At 39.2% G+C, this 17643-nt stretch overlaps 1 protein-coding gene across 1 annotated transcript in view; it reads left to right on the plus strand.

The window, feature by feature from the left end:
• Nucleotides 1-8257, plus strand: part of mao (monoamine oxidase) — a 45201-nt gene extending 36944 nt beyond the window's left edge. Inside the window, exons 7-15 of the mRNA XM_057336520.1 lie at nucleotides 713-862; nucleotides 2184-2343; nucleotides 2421-2517; nucleotides 2615-2668; nucleotides 2775-2832; nucleotides 3011-3108; nucleotides 3227-3338; nucleotides 4195-4257; nucleotides 4375-8257. Of these exons, the coding sequence (XP_057192503.1) occupies nucleotides 713-862; nucleotides 2184-2343; nucleotides 2421-2517; nucleotides 2615-2668; nucleotides 2775-2832; nucleotides 3011-3108; nucleotides 3227-3338; nucleotides 4195-4257; nucleotides 4375-4527 (945 nt within the window). The 3' untranslated portion in view covers nucleotides 4528-8257. The remainder of the gene's footprint in view (nucleotides 1-712; nucleotides 863-2183; nucleotides 2344-2420; nucleotides 2518-2614; nucleotides 2669-2774; nucleotides 2833-3010; nucleotides 3109-3226; nucleotides 3339-4194; nucleotides 4258-4374) is intronic.
• Nucleotides 8258-17643: the final 9386 nt, after the last annotated feature.

Consider the following 17643-nt stretch of genomic DNA (forward strand, 5'->3'; position numbering starts at 1 on the left):
ATTCGAATTTCTTTTAAAAGAGTATGTCCATTACAATACCCCTCATGGTGATTTAAAAAAAAACATTGTACAAAACATTTGGTGCAAAAATATTTGTGAATCTTAATAAAGTCTTTATATATTATACATTCTTCTAGTGTAAGAAATGACTCCGGTTGACTTGTACAGTCTCTGTTCATTTCGCTGACCGCAAACTGATTATGTAACATACAGAAATAGTTGCCGGCCACTATACTTGGGTCACATTTATAGTTGGTCCTCCAAGGTTTTTTGGTAGCATGTATCTGATGGTGCCTATAAATGGAAATGGGAAGTATTTAGTTTGTGATACTTTGATTAGTGTTGCATTATGTATTAAAGACTTTGAGCTATGGGACAGACACTTAAGGCCTTTTCATCATTGTTTCTTTTGTGTCATATATCTGTCCTAACTGAAAATGTGCTTTGTGGACAGTATTTTCACCCGAATGTATCAAGATTCTGTGAGATACAGAGACACCTGGTGGTGAATAATTGAATTGCAGTCATATAAGTAATGCTCACACTTAGATAATGTGCTCCCTCCATCTTTACAGCTCATAATAAATGGAACAGAATAATGAATTGAGGCTGCTGAAATAAAATGCCATGCATGACCAATAAACTGATCCTTCAGTACGATGAAGGTGTGACATTCATTTGTTGAGTCTGGAGTTTGTGTCCTCTATGACAGGAACGCAAGTTTGCTGGCGGCTCCAGTCAGATCAGTGAGGCTATGGCCAGAGAGCTGGGTGACCGTGTGAAGCTGGAGAGAGCCGTCTACAGCATTGACCAAACTGGAGACCTGCTGGTGGTCAAAACAGTCAATGAGGAGATATATAAGGTGAGAAGATGCACAAAACTACATATAGAGAAGTGACCGTGGAAATGAGCTGAGCCAATAAAATATCATAAAATCCTATTAGAGAATTTTGTTATTGGTTAATGTGAAATATGTTTTGAGTTGCAATATTTAATAGCTCATCAAGGCTTTCCATGAAGTAGTTCAAGACGAACATGCACTTTGGTTTAATCCTATCAATTATTCATTAAATATTAGATTATTAAGTATTAAACTGGTCAATGAAGTCATAACTTACTAGTGGTGTTTCATCAGTTTTAGCGGTTGGTACCGGGAATAACAGACCTTGGAATTTTGCGACCGACCAATCAAAATCAAGTATTCTAGAGCAGTGGATGGATCCAGGGAGGCCACAGATTTTGTGTTATTATATGAAATATAGACATTTATCAAAAAACAGGACCACCAACCAGAAGTATTGATGTTCCAGCATTGTTTAACAGAATTTGTTTTTGGTTTCATGAAAATTTGAAAGTTTTTATTTTGGGGGCCGCAAAGCGATGCACTCTACACAAAGGGGCCATTACAACGAAAACGTTTGAGAACCACTGTTCTAGAGAGTTTTGTAATAGGGTAAATGATCAACAGCATGCTACCTTCTTGTCTAATAACCTTGCATGTTTTTCAGCCAATTTTGTTTTTAAATAAGGTTTTATTTAATTTTGCGTGAAACTTTGCATATGGTCATAACACGAAAATAGAATGTCAAGTCGAGAGCATTGCATTCTGGGATGTGGTATCCGCACAACAGTAGATCATCTGTAAACTGCATGCATGTACAGAAAATGTGCATATAGCCGAGACAGTAAAAGTTGTGTCTTAGTTCAGAATCTGCTGGTTTTATCGAAATTTCATGCTCAAGCAGCTCATTTGAAGGATAAAATTAGAACATATCACAGTGCATATGTGTAAGCTTGGTGGATTGTTATCAGTAAGCGGGTCTTCATCCCGCTACCCTGGCCGCATCCTCTTTCCTGTGCTGAAAGCTTATTAAAGACTTCTGTCGAGCCGCTTAACCTGCTGGGGTGAAGGCACTAGAACAGCACTGTTCAACAATCCATTTCTACATCTAAAACTGAATACACCCACCATTTATATCACAATGTACATAAAAGCACAATCCAATATTTGTTCAAATGGTCACATATTAACATGTGCTGCTATATTGCTCCAATCATAACATAAGGACAGAATATAAATACTGCTTAACGGACGCTTGTCTAATGTGTTTTGAGCTTATACAGTGTTTCTAAAATAACCTTGGTGTGCAGTTTTAACAGTCTGCTCTTTTCTGTCCTTGTAGGCCAAATATGTCATACTTGCCATACCACCAGGACTGAACCTGAAGATCCATTTTAACCCTGAACTGCCCCCTCTGAGGAATCAGCTCATTCATAGAGTTCCCATGGGATCCGTTATCAAATGTATGGTGTACTACAAAGAGAACTTCTGGAGGAAAAAGGGTTTGTGCCCGTTCACTTTCTGTTATATTGTAAATGGTTCACACCATTGTCTTGAGTTAGGCTGTTTTATTGTGTAGGATACTGCGGCAGCATGGTGATCGAGGAGGAGGACGCACCTATCGGTCTCACGCTTGATGACACTAAGCCCGACGGCTCTGTGCCTGCTATAATGGGGTAAATAAATCTTATATTTTAATTGTTGGATGACAGTAAGCAACTAAATAAACCTGCTCAACTACTTGAGGATGAGAGAATGTTTTTTTGTTTACAGTTTTATTCTAGCACGAAAATCCAGGAAGCTGGCAGGTCTGACGAAGGACGAGAGGTACAGTAGATGTTTCCTCCTCTTCATATTGGTCAAATATGTGTGTAGTTTGAGATGGAAATGTTGTGCCTGGCTTGTTATGAATGTGTCTTGTCGACGATTTCAGAAAGAGAAGAATCTGTGAGATTTATACTCGTGTGCTCGGCTCAGAGGAGGCGCTTCATGTGAGTCTCCATCAATGAAAATGGATGTTTAATACTCGATGATTCGCTCAATGCTTTTAACAATTATTTATTTATTCGGATAAAATTGCATTGTATTCACTCTCTTCACAGTTTATTCCAATTGAGTTTTGCACAAAATTTGTCAAGATTATTTGTTTAATGGGGTTCTCTTCTTCAGCCTGTGCACTATGAGGAGAAGAACTGGTGTGAGGAGGAGTATTCTGGTGGCTGCTACACCGCTTACTTTCCTCCTGGTATCATGACCCAGTTTGGCAGGTTAGTTGATCCTGGATATTGCATTACTAGTCAGATTTGTATAGATGCCTGTCTTATTTCAAATAAATAAGAGCATTTTGGACTGTCATAAATGGTAATGGTTGGTATTTCATTCCAGGGTCTTGCGGGAGCCGGTAGGCAAACTTTACTTTGCTGGAACTGAGACGGCCACCGAGTGGAGCGGTTACATGGAGGGAGCGGTACAGGCGGGAGAGAGAGCGTCTAGAGAGGTGTGTGCTGGAATTGATTTATTTATTGAAGTTTTTCTTAAATAAATTCTTACGTTTTTCTTAAGTTTTTCAGTTGCTTTGGTACATTTCTTAAATCATCCTTAAAATATGCAAAATACTATTTGCATTTTTCAGAACAATTTGGGTTTTTTTGGAGCTTTGCAAATACTTACATTTCCTTCTGGAATGCAAATCTACTTTACAGTCTACTTGATTTTGTACAGCTGTGGAGAAAATTAAGAGACCCGTTTTTCTGATTTTACAATTAACTGTTTATAGGTATGTGTTTAGGTACATTTTTTATTTTTGTTTCATTTTGTGAACTACTAACAATATTTCTAGCAAATTTCAAATAGAAATATTGCTTACGTTTGTATTTATTTGCAGAAAATGAAAACTGGAGAAACAGTTTAAAATAACAGAAAAGATACTATGTATTTTTTCAGACCTCAAATACTGCAAAGTAAACAAGTTCATTTTACCATTTAAGCAATACAACAGTGAACTTTGTTTGTGCATTTGTATTTAGGAAAACGTATTCTTTTTATGGGATAACCTCAATTTTTATCACAGTTTTCATGTGTCTTGTCATGCTGTCAGTCTTTCACATTGCTGTTGGATGATTTTATGTCACTCCTGAGGTTTGATTTGGTTGGAATTCAACAAACACTGGACTGGAATAGCCACGATACATCTAGAAATGCTGATTTGAAATGAGCATTTTGAAGGGTCTCTTAATTTTTTTCCATGGCTGTACTGTATGTACATTCTTTTTTATGTTCTACCCATTCATTTTACTTTGTCTCATTTGATTATATCACCATTTTAAGGAACTCTTTTAAAATACTTCTTCCAGATTTTGTGTGCAATGGGAAAACTCCACGCAAGTCAGATTTGGCAGTCAGATCCTGAATCAATGGTATGAATTTTATATGCTTTTGAGGTCCTAAAAAGAGTTTTCATGAAAGTACTTGAAAACACATATCAAGAATGTTTGGAGTCTTGAATAATTTGTGCTCTGAAACCCCGCCCTTAGGATGTCCCAGCCCAGCCGTTTGTCACCACTTTCTGGGAGAGAAACTTGCCATCTGTTGGGGGACTCTTCAAGTTTATGAGCATGTCCTCTTTCCTGGCTCTCGCCACAGCAGCGGGAGTCGTAGCCTACAAGAAGGGGATACTCCCACGCTAGCCTATCCACTCATAGCCTATTGTATGTGACCTGGCCTTTCGTGATTGTGACGTTCGACCAATCACCTAATCAGAGCCATGACACTGCCAGGATATGTGGTCGAGTTTTGCCACACAAGAAGTTTATTTCTGTCAGTAATTGTTAGAAGCTAACCAAATTAAGTGATCATTTTGGGAAAATGAGTGGCTACTAATTGTTCATGTTGGGTCGACGTTGTCCAGGAGTATACAAACTGCCCACATTAAAAGAAATAAAGAATGACAGCAACATTCCACAGCTGTTCACTGTGTGTGTGTGTGTGTGTGTGTGTGTGCGTGCGTGCGTGTGGTTGTGTATTTCACCGCTCTTATGGATTACTTCAGGTGCTGTTCTCAGGAACCCCATATCTTATAACAAAAATATTAAAATAACAGTGCAGAACTTTGCAGTGCATTTCATTCTGCTCTGTTACAGAGATTTTACAACACAACACAGAAGCGGTTTTAGCTTTAGCACAATTCACGATTTCATTCATATAAGAGAATATGAGTCTATTAATATGTAATTTACTTTTTAACAATGTTAACTCCAGTGTTGGGTGTAACTAGTTACTAAGTAATGAGTTACTGTAATTTAATTACTTTTCTTCTGGGAAAAGTCAAGTAAGGGATTACTCTTATTTTTTCTGTCATTTAATTACAGTTAGGCTACTTCTGTTGTAATTGAGCTAAATACTGTGTAATATACAGTATACAATCGTGGAAATGACATCAAAATTCTAACTTTAAAGCATATGCTTTAATGTATCCTACTCACATTTGTAATACTTTGGTCAGTTAATAAGAATACTTTATGTAGTTTTATATTATTTATTTGAAGGAATTAAAAGAGCCGTTTCATGTTTTCCTTGAATCACTTCTAATCACAACTAATCAAGGTTGATGTAGGATATAGAAAGTTATTAGTAATAAGTAACCAAATAGTTTTTGGAGAGAGTACTTTGTACAGTAATCTAATTACCCTATTGAATATGTAATTAGTAACTAGTAATTTGTTACTTTTTCACAGTAACTTACCCAACACTGGTTAACTCACTACAGACTAGAGCTGAAGATCTTTGCCCGGACCCAACGTGACCCGACGGGTTCGGGCTAAATTTCTATCATTTTACACGGGCTCGGGCCTGGCTCGGGCTTGCGCTGTAAATGAGCGGTCATGTGATGCGTTCCGATTAGCGCGACAAAGATGCAAAAATGGATGCGGAGGGTTGCAACAAATTCTCACTCCCGACTCGCTCGGTCAGCGCCCTTCGGCGTCACTTTTGAACGCGCAGGGTACTCGTTTGACGTCGTTTTTCGAACGTGAAGGGCACGCGAATTTCACCGTCATTATGAAAATGTATATTAGATATAATTTGCACTGATGATGTTTCGGGGTTTAATTTAAGTTTAATGGCCAGGATAATTGCATTTACATGACACTATTCAGACAGTTTGAGCAAGTAATGTTTATTGAATGTTTTAAACAGTTTATTTATCGTAATATAAAACACATAATACAAGCAGTCACAATGTCGTTCAAAAATACAGATATTCCAAGGGTACCAACGCGAAACGATCGATTTGTATGAGGAACAGATGCGAAAGCGATCACCGTCCGGAGTAAATCTCAAATCCAGTGAAGAACGACGTTCAAAATTTGCTGCCAGAGGAAGTTACGTCAGCTTCAATGCCATTGGCTTTCCCGTGGCTCGTGTCCGATCGCGTCATTTCGTTGGCTTTGAACGTGAAACGGTATTGGCTCCCGCAACCGACTGCATCTAGCTGTTCCGGTTTATCTTTTTCAGCCGAGTTCATGTATTCACGGACACGCACGGCATCTCCATTGTAATGTTATCATAAGGCTTTGGTGCAAAAAGGTATGCGAAACAAGTTGTTTGTTTTATTTTGTAATGCTTTTGGTCAGTTTGTGTAATAAATGCCTGTGACTGTACTTTTATTCGCGTGTTGTGTTTTATCTGGCTGAGAAGTGGTTAGGGTTAGGTGCTACAAAATATTAAAACCATAAATAATTATGAAATGCTAAGAATTTCACGCATCTCGGTCTGGAGCATTTAGAAAACAGCAACGCAGTTCCCTGTTCGTCGAAAAACAACGCCAAAGGGGTACTCTGCGCGTTAAAATGTGACGCCGTGGGGCGCTGACCGACCGTAAATATGTGACGAGTCGGGAGTGAGAATGGGTTGCTGAGGAGGTGAAACGGAGGCTTGCCTCTGGCGATTACGTTTTGGTTGCACCAGCAACAAAAGCAAAGTCTGAGGTGTGGAAAAGTTTTGACCATGTGCATAATGAGAATAATGAGCCAGTGGGATATGTGAGATGTTACAGAGGACTTATTTATTTATTTCTTCCAACATCCAAGTGGCCTATAGCCTACGTTAGTCATTAATAAATTATGTTAAAACATGTATAAATGACTCATTCTTGACAAACAGCTGTGTGCGTGCGCACATTTGAATAGCCTAATGTCGGGCTGTAAACGGGTTCGGGCTTTTAAAAAGCTGTCAATCAAAATGTACTTGTCGGGCTCGGGCCGAATTCTGTCGGGCCTAACTTTTATGGCCCGATTACAGCTCTACTACAGACTGGCTTTAGCAAAGTGTCTGGCAGTATAATAAAATATATTAGTAGTAGAGAGGTGTCTCTGATCCGAAGGATATCCCAAGTGTTGTTTGTTCTTTCTATAAGCTGCTGTGCATAATTGTGTCTGATGGAAACATATGAAAGCATTTGAATGTACATTTTACAGGTGACATGTTGTATTTGATTTGTTTTTGTAACAGACTAGTCCATACTTGAAATATGTTGTTTTATGACAAACAAGTTTCTAAGAATACTGAAACATGATTCATAGATAGATAGATAGATAGATATATAGTATTATTATTATTATAATAAATAAGTTATGCATTCCAAAAAGACAAGAGCGGTTTGAAATTAATGTATCGTGTGTGTAAACCAGAAGTGCGTAGATGTTGTCCCAAAGATACGTTGTAATTGTGGTTTGTGGTGCCTTAATCTGGCACTACTCCTCCTTTCTCAAGTGCCTCTGAGCTTCTCCAGTCCTGCACAATGTCCCTGGGTGTCATTCACTGGCTGCTTTAGATGGGTTTTAAGACAAGCTACTTTTACAAATATTTCCAGAATGTTTGGAAATGTGTTTGTTAGATTCACCAACTTGCTGTGGGCATTCATGATGAAACCTCTGCCTCACATTATGAGCTAAAATGATATTGCTCCTTCCTGAAGTAGCCACTGACAAACCGGTGGTGTCAAAATCAGAGGCTATGCCACTCCTGACTGTTGACATACACTATTTAATATTACTTAATATAATCGTAATCAATCTCAGTTGGTTCACACACCCCGTTGTAGTCTGTTCGACTGTGAAATTAGTAACGCAGGTGAATTTGTTGTCCTGACATGTTGTTGCCGCCGTACCTCATCTGCTTTGTGTGCTGGTGAACTCTGCCTGTCTGTGTCCTCTGCTAATCCTTTATCTAACTCTGACCATGTGTACCGGACCCAAAGTACAGTTCTATTCTCTTCTGGTCTAGCCGTTCTGCTATGATCAGGCTGATTATGTGCGTGTGTATACCATGTCAAAGGTCTAGTCCTGTAATTGCATTATTTGATCTCTTTGTATGAATTCAATGATTAAGCTGATAATAAAAATGTGTGATTTACCATTAGGCCCTGCTTATGCTCTTCTTTTGTTATTTGTGTGTCTGATTTGAGCCGTTGCCCTTTAAAATCACAAGAATGTTGATTAGCGTGAACTTTTTCTTTCGCCCGGGGTCCTCCAGCATGGGAAAGCTCATTTTAGCCGCAGCAGGGCATGGCTTGCCTTATCTACTGATGTAGATTTTCTTAGGTCACGTAAATGTACAACATGTTCATTGGTCCTTCTTCTTACAATTTGGAAGAGGTAGAGAATTGTATTTCAACTTTCCTTTTTAAATGAAATGCCAGATAAAAATACACATATCAGATTATTCATTTCTAAATCTTTCATGCGTAACCAACAATTGCTCATAAAAGTATGAAATATGCATCTTTTATTGGTCACCAAAATACTTTTGAGCTGTTACCTACTGGGCTGTATGAGGAATTTACTAAACACTTTTTAGACAATACCATATATACTATATTAGTAACTGAAGCTATAAAGATTGTGTCCACAAATCTAAGGCAAGAGTTTTCCCCTTGAAATGACCACAAGGGGGAGGCAGAGTACCACAGATGTATGTCTCACTAGAAGCTGGTCTCTTCATCCCAGTTACAAATATACGGTATGTGAATCATTTAACCACTGCAAACAGTCGACAGCTTATCTTTTTATCGTTACGTGTGTATAACTAACAAAATATGTTCGCACTTGGAGTTGCAATACCTTACGATGTGTATAGTAAGTGGATCTTGTTAAAGGAAAGACAAGACAGGTTAAATGCAATTCTAACACGTCATTTGCTCCAGAAGGTCTAAGTACTGTATGGGTCTATGAAAAAAATAATAAGCATTTTGTCTGCCTAGCTAGTTGTAGCTGTAGTGAACTTGCTGTGTATGCTTGAACTGGACTAGTAGCTGTTTGTTAACAAAGGACTATTGAACTTCCTGCACTGCTTTTAAGGTAACTGTTGTGTGTTACATAGCTGTTGTTAGCACCTAGCCATCTAGAGAGTTACTTTTCACCTAGCACTTTTAGTCACTTTGAAGCCTTCAGTTGTTAATTGAGTAAGTGGGCTCAGCTGTGAAGCAATCACTGACCAATTAAGCAATCAGGGGTGCTGTATTATATTAGCACTGATTTCTGACACTGCAGCCCTAGTGTGAAGACCGACGAGGTAAAGACCTGCGACTCTACCTGCGCGGCTCCACTGAGCAGCGACACCAGCAGGGCACGCCATGCCACGTCAAGCTTTCATTTATTTTTCTCTTTCACTTACTTTCCTACTGTCTATTGTTTTGTTTTGTTTTGCTACTAACATGTGTTTCCAGTACATTCAGACTGTCCACCGTAGACGCACTTACAAACGTACACAGCGGAGACCTCAGCACCATCTTCGGTCCCTCTGCACTAGCCCTCCACAGTCTGCTTGTCTGGCCGTAGGGCTCTGGAACTGCCAGTCATCTGTCAACATGGCAGACTTCATCCCGGCCTTCGCCAGTCAGTCTGTCTGCCCTCTTACCTCTAGGCCTGCACGTGCTACACCCTCTTGCCCCTGGCTTTCTGAGATTCTTTGTGACCATCGGACCAAGCTAAGGGCTGCGGAGAGGAAGTGGCGCAAGTCTAGAGACCCTGCTGATCTCTCCAAGTATCAACATCTTCTTAACTCCTTCGCTACTGATATATCTTCAGCCAAAACCAAGTACTTTCAAAACAAAATCCAAACTGCATCTAACCCGCGTCAACTTTTCTTAACCTTCTCCTCTCTTCTCTGTCACCCTCCACCTCCCGCCAATACCTCGCTGACTGATGACTTTGCCAACTTCTTCACTGATAAAGTGGAGACCATCAGCAGGCAATTCTCTGCTCAATGCATCCCTGATCTCTCTCTTACCCCTTGCTATCCTCAACTCCCTTTTTTCTCCCCTCTCTCGGAGACAGATTTTTCCAAAATTCTCCTTTCCACCCGGCCTACTACCTGTCCCCTCGACCCGATCCCTTCCCACCTCCTACAGGCTATCTCACACACATTATAAACACCTCCATCACCACTGGCACTGTCCCCACCTCATTTAAACAAGCCCAGGTAACACCTTTACTCAAGAAACCAACACTCGACCCCTCAGTGATCAACAACTACAGACCAATCTCACTCCTGCCTTTCCTTTCCAAGGCCCTCGAAAGGGTAGTATTTAACCAACTCTCTGCCTATCTCTCACAGCACGACCTTCTGGACAGTCAGCAATCTGGCTTCAAGAAAGGACATTCTACGGAGACCGCTCTCCTGTCTGTCAGCGATAACCTACGGCAGGCAAGGGTTAAATCCTTGTCATCTGTCCTTATTCTGCTTGATCTCTCTGCTGCTTTTGACACTGTGAACCACCAGATCCTGCTGTCCACTCTCTCCAAACTGGGCATCTCTGGAACTGCACTCAACTGGTTTGACTCTTATCTCACAGGCAGATCCTTTAAGGTATCCTGGAGAGGCGAGACATCTCAATCTCACCAGCTGACAACTGGAGTTCCTCAGGGATCAGTTCTTGCTCCTCTTTTCTATATATACCACCTCCCTGGGTCAAATAATTAAGGCACATGGGTTTTCATAACATTTTTATGCAGATGACACGCAGCTTTATTTCTCTTTTCAACAAGATGACCCCACCATCTCTGCCCGTGTCTCTGCCTGCCTTCTGGACATCTCTTCTTGGATGAAAGAGCATCACCTACAACCTCTCCAAGACAGAGTTCCTGGTTATACCAGCCCACCCATCAATTGAACACCACCTTACCATTCAGCTCGGTTCCTCAACTATAACACCCACTAAGTCTGCTAGGAACCTGGGGGTGATGCTCGACGACCAGCTGAAATTCTCCTCCCACATCGCAGCAACCACTCGAGCTTGCAAGGTACGTGCTCTACAACATCAGGGAAATCAGCCCATTCCTGTCGGAGCATGCCTCTCAGCTGCTAGTGCAACTCTGGTCATATCAAGACTGGACTACTGCAATTCTCTACTGGCCGGCCTTCCAACTAATGCAGTCAAGCCCTTGCAAAATGCAAATGATCCAGAATGCAGCTGCATATCTAGTGTTCAATCAGCCAAAAAGAACCCATGTAACACCCCTCCTGATTTCATTTCACTGGCTGCCAGTTGCAGATCGGATCAAGTTTAAAACTCTAACACTGGCCTTCAGAACGATAACGGCAAATTCGCCCATTTACCTTCACTCACTGCTTCAGGTCTACATCCCCCCGTCATCTTCGGTCTGAAAATGAGCGACGCCTGGTTGTTCCATCACAGCAAGGCACCAAATCACTTTAAACCTTTACTCATTCGGTTCCCCTGTGGTGGAATGAACTGCCAGCCTCCACACGAACTGCAGCATCCTTCACAACTTTCAAAAAACAGCTCAAAACATACCTGTTCCGCATTTATTTGACTAACCAATAACTGTCTGTCTGTCTGTATAAAAAAAATTGTGGTTGTTCATCCTTGTTCAACTAATGGTACTGTTTAGCATGTTGACAAAATGTTTATGTGCTCTCCTACTTACTAAATGTAAACAAAATAAATATTTACCTCATTTGTTCCCACTTAATCTAATCACGGTCTGCTACAGATCTCAGTATCCAGCTGTATAGTATACACCCACGAGGAGCGCTGTTTATCTGTCAAACGTTATCACTCCCTACAATGTTTCTTGCCATCGCTGCTGAAAGTTCTTAAAAAGCATCAGTGTTGTGTAGAGATAAGGGACTCTGGAATATCAAATCACCAAATAATACTTTGAAGTTTACACATTGACTTAAGTATGCTATGAAAAACAAATACATTTGTGCGATAAGCACTGACTGGATAAGAGCGAAGGAGAGGGACAAGCACCATCAAACGGGAAAAGCAAATCCCACATGAAAGGAGAATGAGCATGTCCCTGAAGACACAATTTAGAGATGACCAAGGTGTTCATGGTTACTGTAGGTACGAGAGTGTTGACTTATAAAAGTAATAATAATAGATTTAAAGTAGCCAAATAAGCTGGCATCATGATTCAAATCTATTTCTACGAACTGTGGACCACTTGACTCAGAAGAATCGATCATTCGGACATGGGAATGTATCGGTTTTCAGGGAGTAGGCCTAAGTAAAATTTCGGTCGGCAGCCTATATATATTCATGAAGTTCCTGAAGCCAAACGATCCTTTCAATAATAAATAATGAACCTGGTTTGACTGGCATTTAGGAACGAATCGTTCGAACAGCCTCTTTTAAGTGAATCAAATCGGACTGAATCATTCGCGCTTCAGGTAACGTTATTGACCAACAAATAGCAATACTATTGTTGTCTCCACCTCCCAGGATGGAGAAAAATCTGAAATGGACTTTATCAAAAAGTGGTGGGGACATATCCCACCTGTCCCACCTGCAAATTATGCCTATGTGCTAAATAAACCTTTTTAACCTTTTTTTAACGGTTTATGGAACAAACATTAAAAATGACATAGTTGATGAGAGCAGTTGCCACCTACTGATTTTGTTTACATCTACGTGTACTTGAGGAAATAGAAAGTAGAGTCTGTGGCAGCTTTGTACTTTTGCTTCTTTTAAACTTGATAAAATGTTTTATTCAGACATAAATTAAGACTGCTTAATACATCTAGGCTGGTTGTTTATGTCTTTATAGGACAGTCAAACAGTGTTTGATAAATGTAATACATTTAAAAATAAGGTTGTCAGTGGTTCTAAAATTGGTTGTGGGGAGATCAAGTGGGAGATAATAATATGTAACCCAGTGTAAAAACCCAGCTACATTAATTATTTTGTGATTTGCCTTTTTTTACATAACATCACAATGTAAAGAACATTCACGTGATAACCTTGATACCTTTGAAATTGACTGAGTAACGACATGTCAAACATTGAAATCATAGTGAAATAAATGGTCAAAATCAAACTTTGATGCTTGTTCAGAATTAGATTTTGAGACATTAGCCTGGATTTCACAGACCGGGTCATATAGTCAGAAGTTAAAGGTGTTCAGGATCAGGAATAAGATAAATATTTCACAAGTCTTCACAGAGGCTAGAGAGGAGTAAATGAGTTTGTTTGTTTGTTTGTTTATGTCAATGCGTATCTAAGGTCATCATTATAATTCATGCAAAGTGCACATGCAGAGTTTTGATAATGCAGATCGTCTTTGACAATTACCATCTGCTGTTAGATCAAAGTGTCTGCTGGTTGTTGAGATAAATGGAGAATATCAAATCTAGCTATAAAGCAATAATGTGCTTCAATCCGTTATATTAATGGCTTCTAAATTATCCATATATACCCTGTCACATAAATGATTTTTTTGTATGAATTATTTTCATTGCTTATAGAATAAAAGTAATCTACATTGTGAACACACCAGTCTGCGGCCCCCTGACACATATATCATAATTCCACGTCCAAAACATTTAAAAATGATGCATTTGTGAGACTTTTAGCATTCATTTGTCTTTTATTATTGAGTTGTGCTTGTACAGTTCTGTTCTGAAGTGTAACAAGAGAGGCTTGTAGGCTGATCGCTCTTGTGTGTTGTGTCACTGCTCAATTGTAACCCAGCTTTTTCAAAGACAGCCATCTGTCTCTTCATACAGTCGATTCAGCTGTAAACTGTGGTTATTTCCCTGATGATGGCTTTTCTCTCGTCAGTGAGTGCTGCTGTCAGTTTGTTTGCTGTGTGACTCTGTGTTTGGGTAGGAAAAGGGGAATATTCAGGTGCAGATGCAACATGATCATTTTCATTTCTATCAATAATTTAAATCACATTCATTTTGCAGATGCCTCTTCCCAAAGCGACTTAAAGTAAATTCAAATTATACACATTTTATCAGTGTTTCATTGTTTATTTTGCACTTCTGATACAATTCTGCTCCTCCAACTCTCCGTTTTTCAGTATGTTCAAAAAGTGGTATAAGATGGGGTTAGCAGCTTTTTAATATTCTGTATACTGTATGAATGGACAATTAGTGTATGAAATTTAGCGGCCTCTAGCGGTGAGGTTGCAAATTGCAACCAATGGCTTACTCAGCCCCTCCCCCCTGACACAGGACTAAGATGTCGTCATGCTTTTGTTTCTTTGCCGAATGAGAAAATATTGACGAAATGCGCTGTGTAGAGCAGTTTGTCCATTTAGGGCTACTGTAGAAACAACATGGAAAATGCCATGTAAGTGGACCCGCGGTGTATGTAGATAGAAATAGCTCATTCTAAGGTAATAAAAACATAACGCTTCATTATGTAAGGTCTTTATATACTTCTGAAGACAAAGTTATGTATATTATATTGCATTTCTGTCAATAGATCCTCCTTAATATCACACATTGCACATTGCAATTCTTAACTAGAAATATGATAGTGAAACCTTAACCAACAGTTTCTGAGATTTTGTCCTTTCCCCCATTCGAGTAGATAAAAGCTATACTTGTTTGACTGTAAATTTCTGCCTGATTGTTTGTAGTTGTTTGTAATACAGATGAAAAGTGAAGAGACTTGCTTTAAATGCACTTTAAATGAATAGCAATTTCAAGTTAAAGGTACCATTCTTTGGCTGTTTTCGAAGGTTTTATTATGTTTTTTGGGTGTTTAACAATGGAGTTTAACAATGGATGTTCATGTTTCTAGTTTCAAAAAACGCTTTACATTTCACATTTATCAAGTCTATTATTCACCGCTGTCCCTCTTCTCACAAAACGTTCAGATTTTTCCGGTTTCTATAAAGTCCCTCCTTCCGAAGCGCTCTGATTGGTAAAGCTGACCCAGTCTGTCGTGATTGGTTCCCCGTTTAGAGCGTGTCTGAAGATGTCCCACCCATACCATATCAGCGAGCTTCCGCTTCTCAGACCGTTGTGATTAGTCGGTCCCCCTCTCAGTGCAAGTGTATTCATAAGCTTTGGCTTTTAGCAATAAACAGTAACAATGGCGTCAACTTCACTTCATCAGTAGAGCTGTCACAATTATTAAATATTTGTCTCATCGCAATTATTTGACACAATCGCAATTATTTCAGATAACTGCAATGATTGTAAATCCTTAGAAAACTAGGGTGATCTGCAGCATTTTACATCCACCGTCCTTGATCTAAACTCACTGTTACGTTAAAATGACATTTCTTCATCATTTGAGTTGTATCAGATTTGTACTTTTGTGTTTATGAGTTTATTAAAGTGATTCCAGATTTTCTGCATCTACACAACAAGACGACATTATCCTCATATCTCAGTTTTTTCTGTTAAGACTGTCTTTTCTCTATAGGGAATGTTACTAGTTATTTACAGAATTTTTACATTTCTTAATGTATCTATATTTTATTAATTGAATAAATCAATTGTAATTAATCGGTTAAACAGCCGTTAAACAGACAATTAATCACCATAATCGCAATTATTTAATAGACAATTAATCATTAGCCAAATTTCATCATCGTGACAGCCCTATTCATCAGTTAAAAACATGCGGATCGATTGAAGTGTAACGGAGGTCTGCTAGTGCATGTGCAAACTTCAATCTTTATTAGAGATCGCAATTTTTCCCCTACTATGGTGAGGGAAATGACACCGGACCGATTGGTGTTAGACCGGTTATATTAACACTAATAACAGAAGCGTTAGTTTTGCCTTTTTATATTGGACCCGAGTTGGATAATAAAACAAGCAGATTGACCAGGAGACATTTGCAAACAGGACTTCAAAGGACGTTTCATAGAAGTGTTTTAGAGGTATGCACACATGCACACAATATCAGTGTATAATACGGAACAGCTTTCACAGCCGATGTTAAAGTCATGGAAGCTGTTATTTGACTTGATTAGAATGTGTGTAGCTGAATTCTTATTACCAGCTGTAGGACTGTGATGAAAGTGAAAGGAATTTATTGCGCAGCTCAGTCAAATGTTTACAATCTCTGATAACCAAACACTACTCCAGCGGCTCTTCCTCTTCTCTAAGGATGGCCTCGCCCCTTTTTTTGCGGTTGGAGGTTATCCAAACACTCAGAATAGAGACATCATGTACCCGGGAAGTAAAGGGCTGTAGACCGATTCCAGCCGTTCTCTGTAGTCCTTGAAAAGCAAATTCTGTTAAAGTCAATATCTCGCTTGGCATTGAACTTTGAGCTTTATCATTCTGCAGATATTGTTTATGCTCTAACAGCAACATTACACACTAACTAAAGTTTGAACATTGGCATCACAGGGAATGGTACCTTTAACATACCGTCTGTGCTAAGGGAAAAAAAACAAGGAGATGTGAAATAGCATGAATGCATGGATAAGCCATGAAGGCCACATTTGGTTGAGTTCATTCCACTTGAGATATGATGCAGGCATGCTTTAAGACACATTATTGTTGAGCTAATGAAGTCTATTCAAATCTTCTGTCCCAAGAGTCATTTGGAATGAAAGAGGCAAACAAAGGAGGTCAAATGTGACCTGCTAATAATTTGGCCAGTAATGAGAATGTGAGGTTTATAATAGGGAAAACAGAAGCACTGGCCCTGGTGAGGAGACGCTGGGGAAAGGGTCAGCAATGCCACCGGCAAACAGAGCCGCTGAACTGCTTTATTAGAATAAGGAGTGTCATAAGCCTCCAGCAGGAGAATGGTATACGAGTGATTCCGGCTCATTCATCTTTTAACGTTTCTTGTAAAACAGTCAGTAAGCTCATTCAAGTCATTCTTGCAACAAGAAAAGCATGTTTTTTAAGTTGTCATTGTAAGTACAATAAGAAGTATTTTATTTATTTCAACTTCTAATGTTGTTGACTCCTTTATTTTCACTGTGGATAAAACCATATGCATTGCGAGCCACCACTCTTGTGCCTGTGCTTTGTAGACATGTTAAAGAATACACTGCAACAGTCATCAAAGATGGCCATATTGTACATGTGACATCGTGCTGTGAAAAAAACATTGGATTGTTTTTTCTTATTGAGTTGTGGTTTGGTTGGGAGGAGGCCAGAGGAGAATCTAATGCATCCAGAGAAGAAATCCTTATTGTAAATTTACTGTGCATCCACAGTGAAAAAAGAGAGATCAAGTTTGATTTGTACTCTTTGTAAAAATATTCTGCAGAAATACAGATAAGTATCCGAAACACTTGCAATGCAACATCAGACAGAATACACACCAAGGGTCAAGAATCAAGAAAATAAATGCATTTTTTAATTAGTAAAGTTTTTCACCTATTTCATAATTGGCTTTGGAAGTAACTTGAATTTACAGAGATAGTATAGTACACCCAAAAATGAAAATTCTGTCATCATTTACTTACCCACTTGTCATTTCAAACCTGTATGACTTTATCTCCTCCGTAACCAAACAATGGCGGTACCCATTCACTTCTATTGTATGGACACAAAACCAATGCAAG

Source organism: Triplophysa rosa, linkage group LG6 (assembly GCF_024868665.1).
Source record: "Triplophysa rosa linkage group LG6, Trosa_1v2, whole genome shotgun sequence".
Classification (NCBI taxonomy): Eukaryota; Metazoa; Chordata; class Actinopteri; order Cypriniformes; family Nemacheilidae; genus Triplophysa; species Triplophysa rosa.